Here is a 12,502-nt window from a genome sequence, read left to right as displayed (position 1 = left end):
ATAATAATAATAATAATAATAATAAATTTCTACCCCGCCCATCTGGTTGGGTTTCCCCAGCGACTCTGGGCGGCTTCCAACAAAAGATTAAAAATACATTAAACCCTCAGTCATTTAAAACTTCCCTAAACAGGGCTGCCTTCAGATGTCTTCTAAATGTCATATAGTTGTAGCTACCTACACTGTCTGGGCTAGCAAACATCTGAATGCCAGTTGCTGGAAAGGGCAGGAGGGCAGAGTGCTGTTCGTCTCATGCCCTGCTTTTGGGTTTCCCACAGGCATCTGGTTGGCCACTGTGAGAAGAGGATGCTGGACTAGATGGGTCTAGCAGGCTCTCCTTATGTTCTTATGTCCCCCCTGGCTTCCGCCCTACAATTCCCGATGGGCACCAACCTCCACTGCACAGGAAGCTGCCTAATACTAAGACAGCATCTCTGGAAATACTAGGGATTGATCCTGGGACCTTTCAAACACAAAGCATGTGGCCTACCACTGAGCTACAGCCCTATCAGCAGCCTGAAAGAATGCCAGGGCCGCCACTCTTCAGAATCTTACAGACGCATACAAATAAAACAGCATTTCCCTCGCACGGTCGACTACATTACACAGCAGCAGCGGATCTCTGAAACAAGCGTTTGGTGTATTTCAACACATACACACCAGAGGGCACCACTATCCAGCCATAAAGAGAGCTGAAGTAATCAGGGAATGGGGATGGCACAAATTTGTCAATGAAAAAGTTGAGGATGACGTAATGTTGCAAGGCCCACGCAACTCCTGCCTCAGAAAGGCCAGGATTACTGGATTAATGCCAGGTTATTCCCATTTATATGAATGAGACACAGCAGGCTACAGATTTTGGCTTTATCTGTGTATTCGAGCCTTTTAAAGCTTTCAAACACGCAACAGTCTTCCAAGACCCACAGCATTCTGTCGGGGCTTCAGCCAATATGTTCACAAACCTCTCCCTTCATAGGACTTTTTCTAGGTTGGATTCCACTGTTGTAATGAGTTGGTTGGTCATTTTGCCAGCTGCATCCACAAATAATTAAAAATAGACTATTTGGGGATAATGCTATGACAAGATCCATCAGGACGAGCACCTTAGGATACAGCAGATCAGATCTCCAGCTCGACTGAACATTTGCCAGAGTAACTTGGCTCAGACGAGGCTGGTGTAAATTCCACAAATGAGATGTTCTGGGGTTGTGATGAGACCAGGTTGGGGTGGACTTAGGCTGGATCCTAAACCCCCCACCAGCTTCGTCTGAAGTAGGACACTATATTAAAGGCTTGCTTTCCCTCTGCCAGACTTAGGCAGAGTGGCAGCCCTGCTGCTGAACAGGGTTTGGATCCACTGTCACTTTACACAGCTTTGCCTTATGTCAGCTTTCTGTGCGTAGGATTGCTCCCTTTGGATTTCAAGTCAAGTAAGAACTAAGAAAGACAGCCAGCACCTATCTGCTATTGGATGGTACTGCTTGAGGCTGCAGCTGTGGAATCCCATGCATGAATACTCTTCATATGTGGTGCAAGGGGCCTGGGCATGTGGCTGTTAACCAGAAGGTTGGTGGTTTGACTCTACCCAGGGGTGGCTGTGGGCAGGATTCCTGCACTGCAGATGGATGAAATAGATGACACTCAGGTCCCTTCCAACTCTACAATTCTATTATTCTATGTATTCATTTATTGCAGGCTTCCTCAACCTCGGCCCTCCAAATGTTTTTGGCCTACAACTCCCATGATCCCTAGCTAGCAAGACCAGTGGTCAGGGATGATGGGAACTGTAGTCTCAAAACATCTGGAGGGCCGGGGTTGAGGAAGCCTGGTTTATTGTTGATAAGACTGCTTTTCTGTCAAGTTACCATTAAAAAAAATAAAAATAAAAAATGGGTGGGCCTGCAGATTATCCCCTCTCAACAGCACATGCAAAAGTAGCTATTTATGTTCAAACATTATTTCTGAAGAGGGTCTCATTGGTATTGTTGGTGCTGACCTTTAAAGCCCTAAATGGCCTCGGCTCAGTATACCTGAAGGAGCATCTCCACCCCCATTGTTCAGCCTGGACACTGAGGTCCAGCTCTGAGGGCCTTCTGGCAATTCCCTTCCTGCGAGAAGTGAGATTACAGGGAACCAGGCAGAGCGCCTTCTTGGTAGTGGCATCCGCCCTGTACAATGCCCTCCCTTCAAGGAAATAAACAACTATCTGGCTTTTAGAAGACATCTGAAAGCAACCCTGTTTAGGGACGTTTTTATTGTTTGATGTTTTATTGTGTTTTTAATATTCTGTTGGGAGCCATCCAGAGTGGCTGGGGAAACCCAGCCAGATGGGTGGGGTATAAATAATAATTATTATTGTTAATAAGTTTTGTGACTGCAAAAGCAGTCTCTGCAAAGAAAATAATAATCTGAGAACCTCAGAGACAGCTGCTGCCCACAATCCATGGTGGTTGTGTTGGCATGCTGTATTTTAGACAAGGATGCTCCACTGTTAGGTGGACCTGCTCACACGGGAACAGAAGGCAATGTGTGAAAGCAGCTCAAAGGCAGCTGAATACCAGTGAAAGACACATTTCCACACTAAGAAGCAGTGTCAATGAAAATAGGGAAGGCAATGACAGATATGAATCTATTCCCAAAAATGGGTTTTTTGTTTTGTTTTTTTAAAGTGCCATTTTGCAATACTGGACAAGTCTCCCCACCCCCAGAAATTGTGAAATTGAGGGGGAAAGAATAAGAACATGTAGCTTTCCTTGATAGTTTGACTAAAGCTTTCCCTGAGGCTCTTAGGGTTATGGTAACCAGAGAGATCCTGCTTAGGGACTCTTTTGTTTTTCTGCAGTTCTAAGAAAAGCAGTGGCTTTATTCTACGCCAGACTTAATGAATGTGTTTCTGTCCAAACTAGAAACAACATTGGATATCCATTATTGGAGCTCTTAATATCGTTTTGTTGATTTAAATGCAGATGTGCCAATGGGGAGAGGGTGGCACTCCCCCAATAGGAAGACCAAGGCTGTAGGCACATGGTAAGGGAGTCAGTCCAAGCACCCCTAAGGAGTTTAAGGAGTTCCCCAATCTCTCTCCCCCCGCCCAATCTTCTTTTAGGCACAAAGTGATGGAAAGGAACTGTCTTTCAGATCCAACACGGTAAAAGTGTGGGATACTTTTTATTACTGCATTCAGTTTTGTAATGAAGACATTGATTTCAGTCTCGTTATTTGTAATTTGTACCATCTCTTCCTCCCATTAAAAACCCAACTCTTCCTCAAAGCAGCCACACTCCAGATGCCCTTTTTATTGTGCATTCGTAATTAGTACAGTGGCACCTCGGTTTAAGTACACAATTGGTTCCGGAAGTCTGTACTTAACCTGAAGCGTACTTAACCTGAAGCGAACTTTCCTACTGAAAGTAATGGAAAGTGAATTAATCTGTTCCAGACAGGTCCGCGGAGTACTCAATCTGAAGCATACTTAACCTGAAGTATGAGCGTAATTGGTTCTGGCAGTCCGTACTTAACCTGAAGTGTACTTAACCTGAAGTGAACTTTCCCATTGAAAGTAATGGAAAGTGGATTAATTCGTTCCAGACGGGTCCGCAGAGTACTTAAACTGAAAGTACTCAAACCGAAGCATACTTAAACCGAGGTATGACTGTACTCACAATGGCATTGGCGAAGTTATTATATGATTCTGCTTTCAATACTGCCTTCCAACGTTTCAGCGTGGACATACCGCTTCATTTCCAACTGGTGCCATCCACTAACCTCCTGCTGAGATCCTGTAACTTTTCATTCCACAAATGTTCTGGGGTTGTTGGCTTTTGTACTGCATTTGTTTCGCTATAATGCCTTTCCAGATGACAATAATGTGGTAACACTGGGGAAGGATCACAAAACTAATGAAGCATAATGATGGATGGGTGGATGGATGACTACTAATGAAGTATTATTGCATCAATGAAGTATTGTAGAATACACCTGAACTCCATCCCCACCCCCACTGTGTAGGTGCCCAGAGAATATTCTAAATCCAATGTTGAACTGTGTAGATAAGCCCATGTGCTGCTGTGGTTTGCCAGAAGCAGCTTAAGTCATGCTGGCCACATGACCTGGAAGCTGTACGCCGGCTCCCTCGGCCAATAATGCGAGATAAGCGCACAACCCCAGTCGGTCACAACTGGACCTAATGGTCAGGGGCCCCTTTACCTTTAATCAGCACTTTGGCATATCATTTAGTGCTACATAGTTGCTAAGGGACGCGGGTGGCGCTGTGGTCTAAACCACTAAGCCTCTTGGGCTTGCCAATTGGAAGGTTGGCGGTTTGAATCCTCATGACGGGGTGAGCTCCTGTTGCTCTGTCCCAGCTCCTGCCAACCTAGCAATTCAAAAGTACGTCATTGCAAGTAGATAAATAGGTACCGCTGCAGTGGGAAGGTAAACGGTGTTTCCGTGTGCTCTGGTTTCCGTCACGGTGTTCCATTGCGCCAGAAGCGGTTTAGTCATGCTGGCCACACGACCCAGAAAACTGTCTGTTGACAAATGCTGGCTCCCTCGGCCTGAAAGCAAGATGAGTGCTGCAACCCCATAGTCGCCTTTGACTGGACTTAACCATCCATGGGTTCTTTATCTTTTTACCATACATAGTTGCTGTACTCGGTGCAGGGTGTTTCTTTTTCATCTAGATTCTCATTAGGTCTTAGAGGAAAATACTATATTGACCAAGAAACCAGGAAGTCCATGGTTAATACCCATGAATTTGCTAGACGGCCTTAGGCAGGCCACTTTCTCTCTGTGCCCCCGTTCTCTAACCCCCACAAATTTTGTAATAAGGAAGTAGATATGTCATACCTCTCAAAATGACTTTGCGGATTTTTGAGATAACACGTATGAAGTGTTTGGGCATTCAAATACTGTAGTGCTAAAAAAAAAAAGTAGGAGAAACACAGCCCATTTCCTTTCCTACCGGATGAGCTGGTGCAAGATCATTTGTAGCTGAGGGCAGCAAACCAAGGACTGGTTGCCCCTGGATGAATGCTGTTGACTTCAATGAGACCAGTGTATAGTAGGCGATGTGTAGATAACAGCCAATGTGGCTTAATTAAGTTAAATGCAAATATACCAGTTCAAATCTTAATCGATCCATGCCTTTGTTTCTCAGTGCCGGTTCCCAAAAGGACGCACAGCAGCCAGGCCACCACTTTGCAGACTGGAAGGAAGGTTTTGCTTCATACCTTTGTCATTCTGGAAACTTCCACAGCTGATCCATTTCTTTAAAAAACGTTTTGAAATTGAATTTGCCATAGCTCACAATTGCCATCTAGTGACACATTTGAATAATGCATTTTTGTTGCTGTTTAGTCATTTAGTTTAGCCATCACCTCCTGGCAAATAGAAGGGGAAGAAATGGAGGCAGTGAGAGATTTTACTTTCTTGGGTTCCATGATCAATGCAGATGGTGACAGCAGTCACGAAATTAATAGACGCCTGCTTCTTGGGAGAAAAGCAATGACAAACCTAGACAGCATCTTAAAAGGCAGAGCCATCACCTTGCCAACAAAGGTCCGTATAAAGCTATGGTTTTCGCCGTAGTGATGTATGGAAGTGAGGGCTGGACCATAAAGAAGACTGATCGCCGAAGAATTGATGCTTTTGAATTATGGTGCTGGAGGAGACTCTTGAGAGTCGCATGGACTGCAAGAAGATCAACCCTATCCACTCTTAGGGAAATCAGCCCTGAGTGCTCACTGGAAGGACAGATCCTGAAGCTGAGGCTCCAATACTTTGGGCACCTCATGAGAAGACTCGACTCCCTGGAAAAGACCCTGATGCTGGGAAAGATTGAGGGCACAAGGAGACGGGGACGACAGACGCCGAGATGGTTGGACAGTGTTCTCGAAGCTACCAACATGAGTCTGACCAAACTGTGGGAGGCAGTGCAAGACAGGAGTGCCTGGCGTGCTCTGGTCCATGGGGTCACGAAGAGTCGGACATGACTAAACGACTAATCAACAACAACAACTTATACAAGGCATAAAATTAACATAGCATGCTTTTAAAGTTGTTTATTAAGACAGATAAACATGCTAAATCAGTGTCAACCAATGTAGTGTGGAAGCAAGTTCCCCCGACATTTCCAGAAAGCATTCATCATCACCAGTGTTTCCTTTCAAATGAGCTCTCTAAAATTTGGATAGGGGCACCTATCCAAGCACCTCCCTCAAGTAAGTCCCAACGAATTCAATTACAGTACTCCTAGATAGATGACTTTAGCATTGCAGCCTCAATGTGTCACAATTCCTTGTCAATCTATACCCAATCCATCGGCCAGAAATACATTATGGGATTTTTTAAAAATTGCAGCCAATGTCCCCTCACCCCACCTTTCTGTTAGGATTTGAACAGTCCTGGGGCTGCTTAGAAGTACAATGGACTAAGGGAGACTAAAGGACGTAGCTGGTTCTAGCAACTGCATCACCTGCATACGAAAACCCTATACAGTATTCACAGATCAGCTTCTGAATCGCTTTCTTCAGTCTGCTGAGGTAACCTCTTAATGCCAACAATAAGATCAATACTTAAAAGCTTAGCTGCACATTGAAGAATGGAAGCCACTAATTGGTACTTACAGGACACTGATTCTAACCTTTCTTGATTTGGCAGAAGCGGCTGATTATTTCTGACAGCGCTGGTAACTTCAAGATAGAGCTGAGGAAAAGCATCCCTTTTCTGTACCCTACAGAGGGTTTTTGGAACACTGAGCAATGCATCAGCAATTACAGCACAAAGAATGGATACGTTTGGTGACTGGCACTGCTTTGCATAGCAGGACAGGTAGTAATGTAACAGTACCTCGAATATCCCACCGACTGGCAAAACTGATCCCTCCTTTATGTAAGAGCTGGAATTACTCTGAATATGGCTTCTGATATTATCCACTTCTTTAACTCCACAGCCTTGCCTAGTACAACTGTCCTCAGTGGGTTGCAGATGCACAAGTACATTTCTGGAACTGATGCTTCTTTCTGCTCTGGTAGGAGCAAGCAGATTTTCCGCAAGTGATTCATCCCCATCCATTCTCAACATTCCTTTTGGATGACTGCATTTCTGATACACCTTTTGCCTGTCAACTAAATCACATTCATGTAGGTCTGAGCACATGGCATCATGTGCCAAATCTACGCCTCCCGAGTTAGTCAGATGCATGGATGAACATGCCAACTCTCTGTCTACCGATGAAGCAGAAACAACAGAGTCCTCTTCCATTTCAAATCCACAAGGTCTTGGCTGCTTGGCACAAGCGTGAACCTCACCACAGCCAGTGTGCTTCTCTACAAAATGTTGCTGTGCACCAGAACACTGCTGACTATTATGCAGAGTTCTGGAGAGGTTTTGCTCACTCAGACAAACAACCGTAAACATCTGTCGTAACATTTTGAATGCACCATGAAAAGCACAAACATGTTGCTCAGTAACCCCATGCACTGGCCCACAGAGAATCACACAGTGGAGCTGAAGGGCACACGTCCTTTCAAAGCCTATATGGACAAATCTTTTGGTGCCAAGGTGCAATGGCTGGCAAAATTTTGCTACAGCGGCTTCTGTGATTTCAGTGTGAATATTGTCCAAAGATGGCTTAAAAGGTGAAATATCTGTGATCCTGTAGATAAGAGATATCTCCTCTGGGGACAGACACTCTACAATAGATATGCTACTGCTTTTTGCATAGTTATGAACAGCTTCCTGTTGTTTTACACTTGACAATAAAACCTTGATGTCATTGTCCCGCATGTGCTTTAGAATAGCTTCTGTTCTTTTTGTAATCCAGGTTTCAGATGTCCCATGTTGATTTTCAGCAGTTATGACAACTTCAGCACCCAAGTCAGAATAAGCAGGCTGGATAGGTTCTGTTATAACTAAAACTCTTCTGTCACCATCTGCAGGACAGTACACAGCAAAGTCTCTGTGAAGAATAAGCCCATCTAGGATTCTTGAACTTGAAACAGGAAGGCCTGTCACAGTAGTATGCAACTCAGCAAAACAGTCATCCACAAAGCAAAGGACTTCACTCCTATTTTTACCAGCAGTAACTCTGAAGTAGAAATCACAGCTTAACTGTGAAAGAAACTTTTGCCTATTGATTCCTACTTTCCCAGAAAAATAAGCTTCCAGTACCAACCCCATTGTGCTCATACTTATTTCTTCATCAGAAACAGAAAATACTGAATGAAAATGTTTTTCAAGGTCTCTTGTCACTATGTAATCTAGAATGTCCACCTGGATCATTGTAAGAAGCTGGGAAACCTGTTTCAGTCTGTAAAAAAATTCTTTACAATTCTCTCGTCCTTGGATGTTCTCATAATAGGAAGAACTACCTCCTTTAACAAGTTTTTCAAGTTCTTGAAGTAAAATGGAGAGAATTACGATGAACGTTTTAGCACCATCCCCAGTCAAATTGCAGTGTGTGGAAATGCATGAAATCATCATTCTGTTAAAAACCAAAGAGAAACAAATGGTTTAAAGTAAGCCCACAACTTATGTGCCTTTAACTTGTGCACATTCAGCTCTATGCGCATCACTTTGGCAATCCAACCCAAGACTAAACCCAATGTGTTTTGACTATACGTGATTTTGGCTTTAGGTGTGATCCCTGGAATAGCTTCCTTCCCAGAAGGAAAGGAATAGCTTCCTTCCCAGAAGCTATTAAGGTGGCTTACCAATCTCTGGGAGAGGGCTCTGGGAGGTTCCCAGGGCCCTCCCATTGACCTTTCCAGAGTCTGAAACAAGGAAACCAGCTGGGTGCGCAGGAAATAAATAAATGGAAAGTGGGGAACAGAGGGTTTGCCCTGCTTTCCATTTTTTTTATTTATTCCACCCACCCACATAAGATTGTAATTGAGCACCTTCCAACATAAGATGAAAACACAATGAAACATCATACATTACAACCTTCCTTGCAAGTTATCTGTACTAAGACATGGGCAGATTCCATACATGAGCCACTGGCAACTATGAGGCTGCGAGGGGGGCAATGTGTTTTGAGTATACGTGATTTTGGTTTTAGGCGTGATCCCTGGAATGTAACCCCCGCATAGACTGCGAACTTTACTATATTTGAAATATCTCTAAATGAATTATTTCTTTTCTACAAATCTACAGCAGAAAAACAAAAATACAGTTTATGTGTAAGATCCCAATATACAAGTAACTTGCAACCTAAGTGAGAGTTTGGTTCCAGGGATCTGATTTTAAATGCAAAATTGCACAAATTCAGGGGGCTGTTTACTGGGTTTTTGGAAGGTGGAAAGGGGGTCTAGCTCCCAGGGCCCTCAATAAACTTTTCCAGACCTTGGTAAGCAAGGCACATCCTTTCTTATGGGCCTCTGGGACACTTTGAGAGATCCCACACATCCTTCCCAGAAGCTATTAAGGTAGCTTACCAATTTCTGGGAAAGGGCTCTGTGAGATTCCCAGGGCCCTCCCATTGACCTTTCCAGAGTCTGAAACAAGGAAACCCAGCTGGGTGTGCAGGAAATAAATAAATGGAATGTGGGGAACAGAGGGTTTGCCCTGCTTCCCTTTTTTATATATTCCACCCACCCACATAAGATTGTAATTGAGCACCTTCCAACATAAGATAAAAACACAACGAAACATCATACATTACAACCTTCCTAAGATGCAAGTTATCTGTACTAAGACATTAAACCCAATGGTTGTGGGCAGATTCCATACATGGGCAACTGGCAACTATGAGGCTGCGAGGGGGGCAATATTTCTGTGAAAGTGCCTCAGTGAGGTGGTCATGGGTTCTATGTTCACTGTGCCTTAAAAATGAAGTTGGTGGAAAATGTGCACAAAACACCAGCAAAAGCGATCAAGGGACTCAAGAAACTCCCCTATGAGGAAAGGCTGCCTTTCAATTTAGGCGATAAGGTGGATGGGCATGTGACTTCTTGTGCTTTTGACCATGATATACATGGGACGATATCAACTGATGTAAATGATGCCTTTGTGGGGGAAGCTATAGATTATGGCCCTCTGAGCTATCTGGATGGGAGCAGCCATCAAGGCTACCTTTGACACCTGAGATGTATATTTTTAGGGCCCACCTTGTTTCTGTGATTGTAAGCTGTTTTTAGCATTACATTTCAATTGGTGTAACCTACCCTGGGATCTTAGGGTGAAGGCAGCCACAGGGGCACTGGTATCCAGCTGGAAAGAAGGAGGTTTAACAAACTGAAGGGCATGCTGATGGCGACAGATATACCCCTGCTTTAAGTTGTTTACACACTGTCTTCTCTTGCATATTATTTATTACAAAATAAATATTATTTATTACATATTATTGCATTATGTAATATTATTGCATATTATTTATTACAAAATAATAACGAAGTGCTTTAAGGACAGAACGTCGGATTATGGAATGATGTCGGAGTACTGAACCACTGGTATATCACAAGTGGACTCTTTATTACGCAATGGTTCAAGATAAAATCTATTTTGGAAAGGGAAGAAATGAGCACTGTATTACAAGTGAACTCTTTATTTACTGTGTTTGCTACTGTTTAAGATAAAACCTATTTGGGAAAGAAACTACTTTTGCCATTTTATGGACGTTTATTGTTTGTTTACAGATAGTTGCCTTGGTGATATTAACTTGTGTTGAGGAAAATTTATAATTTATCTTAAAAACCATTGTAAATGGTTAAAATTGTTAGTAGGATTGGAAGAACACTTGTAGTTTAATGGTGAATTTTTGGATATAATGGAGATGTAAAAGATTTGGATTATCAGATTATGCAGGAGGAAATGACTAACAATAGGACCCACAAAGGGGAGGATGGACATTTAGGAGATTCTTCGGAATCTTCTGTTTATGTTGTATGTTGGGTATGTGATTGTTAAAATGTCATTTGAAAAAGCAAACTAAATAAAAATAAAATAAGAATGTGGAAAAATGAATATATATATAAAATCTTGTGTTGATTGCAGTAGTCATTGTATCACCACTCATTGTTTTCATGAGTGGGCCGGCAACTAGTAATAATAGTATGCGCACCTACCGGTAAGTTGCAAGTGTTGGTGAGACAGAGCTAAATTTCACAGCAATATGCTGTAGAGCAGGGGTCAGCAAACTTTTTCAGCAGGGGGCCGGTCCACTGTCCCTCAGACCTTGTGGGGGGCCAGACTATATTTTGAAAAAAAATATGAACAAATTCCTATGTCCCACAAATGACCCACAGATGCATTTTAAATAAAAGGACACATTCTACTAATGAAAAAACACCAGGCAGGCCACACAAATAACCCAGAGATGCATTTTAAATAAAAGGACACATTCTACTCATGTAAAAACGTGCTGATTCCCAGACCTTCTGCAAGCCGGATTGAGAAGGCAATTGGGCCGCATCCGGCCCCCGGGCTTTAGTTTGGGGACCTGTTGTAGAGCAATGCTAGACAGGGCACAGGAAATCCGTGAGCAGCATCTTCTGAAGTGCTAAAAATTAAAACGAAAACCTGATGTGGAAAATTTGCAGTCCACACTGTCTCCTCCTCCTCCTCCTCCTCCTCCTCCTGGATGTAGCCAGGATTTATGGGTTTTTTTGGGGGGGTAGGACACCCAGCTGTCACCATCCCGTGTCTGGATCTGTCTACCAGATTCGGAATGCAACGTCTCAACCACAGTCGCTTCGAATTACTTTCTTTTGACACCCCCAAGCGCTCAGCAAACCTGTCAAAAACCTTCTACCATTTCTACTTTCAGTTAAGTATTTTTCCTTTATTTCCTTGATTTAGGCGGGGCAGCTGCCGCCCTGGCTAAACCCATGGCCCTCCCCGAAACCCCTGAGAGGGGGCCCGCCCGAGTCCTTGACGCGGCCTAGGCCACGGAACTGCTCGTAAGGAGGAAGGGCGGAGCGGGGGCCGTCGATTACCGGGCCGTGGGCGACTCTACGTTCAAGGCCTCCAGCACGCGCCGGCCGTCCCTGGAAAGCAGCACTTCCCCCGTGGGGCGGGTGAGCAGCACATGCCCTCCTCGAGGCCCCACGGAGCCCCGGACGACGGCAGCGAGCGCGGCGGCTTCCTGCACCAGCCGCCCCGGACCCAAGCGCTGCGCGGTCGCCATGGCAACGGAACCACGGCCCAGGCGGGGCGCGCGGTCCTTCGCCATCCTCTCGGCGACGCCGTGACGTCAGGCGCTCCTCCCCCAGCCTTGCGATTGGTTGAGCAGCACGGCCCCGTCTCTTCATTGTTATTTAAAAGCCGTCCGTTCGTTTTTTATTCTGCCCCATCTTTTATTTTAAAAGCGAGGAACCGAGGGTCCTGGACTATACAGAAGTATGCCGGGCCGTGACAGTTCCTTCCTTCTCCTCAATCCCAAATGGCCTGCAAGTTATTCTGTGGCGGTGAGGCAAAGGGTACATGATCAGGAGCACAGGTCGTGGCTGAAATGAAAAACAAAACAAAAAACCCTCTTTATTCTGCCCCACTTCTGTTCCTC

General features: G+C 44.4%; 1 protein-coding gene across 4 annotated transcripts; it reads right to left on the bottom strand.

Annotated features, from left to right (window-relative positions):
- Positions 1–421: 421 nt before the first annotated feature.
- Positions 422–12,174, bottom strand: BBS10 (Bardet-Biedl syndrome 10). 4 transcript variants are annotated; one of them, XM_035125062.2, is made up of 3 exons: positions 11,937–12,036; positions 11,376–11,500; positions 422–8,485 (listed from the first exon to the last, which is right to left on the bottom strand). In XM_035125062.2, exons 2-3 carry the CDS (start codon positions 11,411–11,413, stop codon positions 6,502–6,504), a joined length of 2,022 nt encoding a protein of 673 aa, XP_034980953.1. In that variant the 5' UTR covers positions 11,414–11,500; positions 11,937–12,036; the 3' UTR covers positions 422–6,501. The 4 variants fall into 4 exon arrangements, with proteins under 4 accessions (XP_034980953.1, XP_060133608.1, XP_034980952.2 ...); XM_060277625.1 differs by lacking the exon at positions 11,376–11,500 and adding an exon at positions 11,067–11,191 and having other exon boundaries at positions 11,937–11,989; XM_035125061.2 differs by lacking the exon at positions 11,376–11,500 and having other exon boundaries at positions 11,937–12,174.
- Positions 12,175–12,502: the final 328 nt, after the last annotated feature.

This window comes from Zootoca vivipara, chromosome 8, assembly GCF_963506605.1.
Source record: "Zootoca vivipara chromosome 8, rZooViv1.1, whole genome shotgun sequence".
Classification (NCBI taxonomy): domain Eukaryota; kingdom Metazoa; phylum Chordata; class Lepidosauria; order Squamata; family Lacertidae; genus Zootoca; species Zootoca vivipara.
This window is presented reverse-complemented; position numbering and strand designations above follow the sequence as displayed.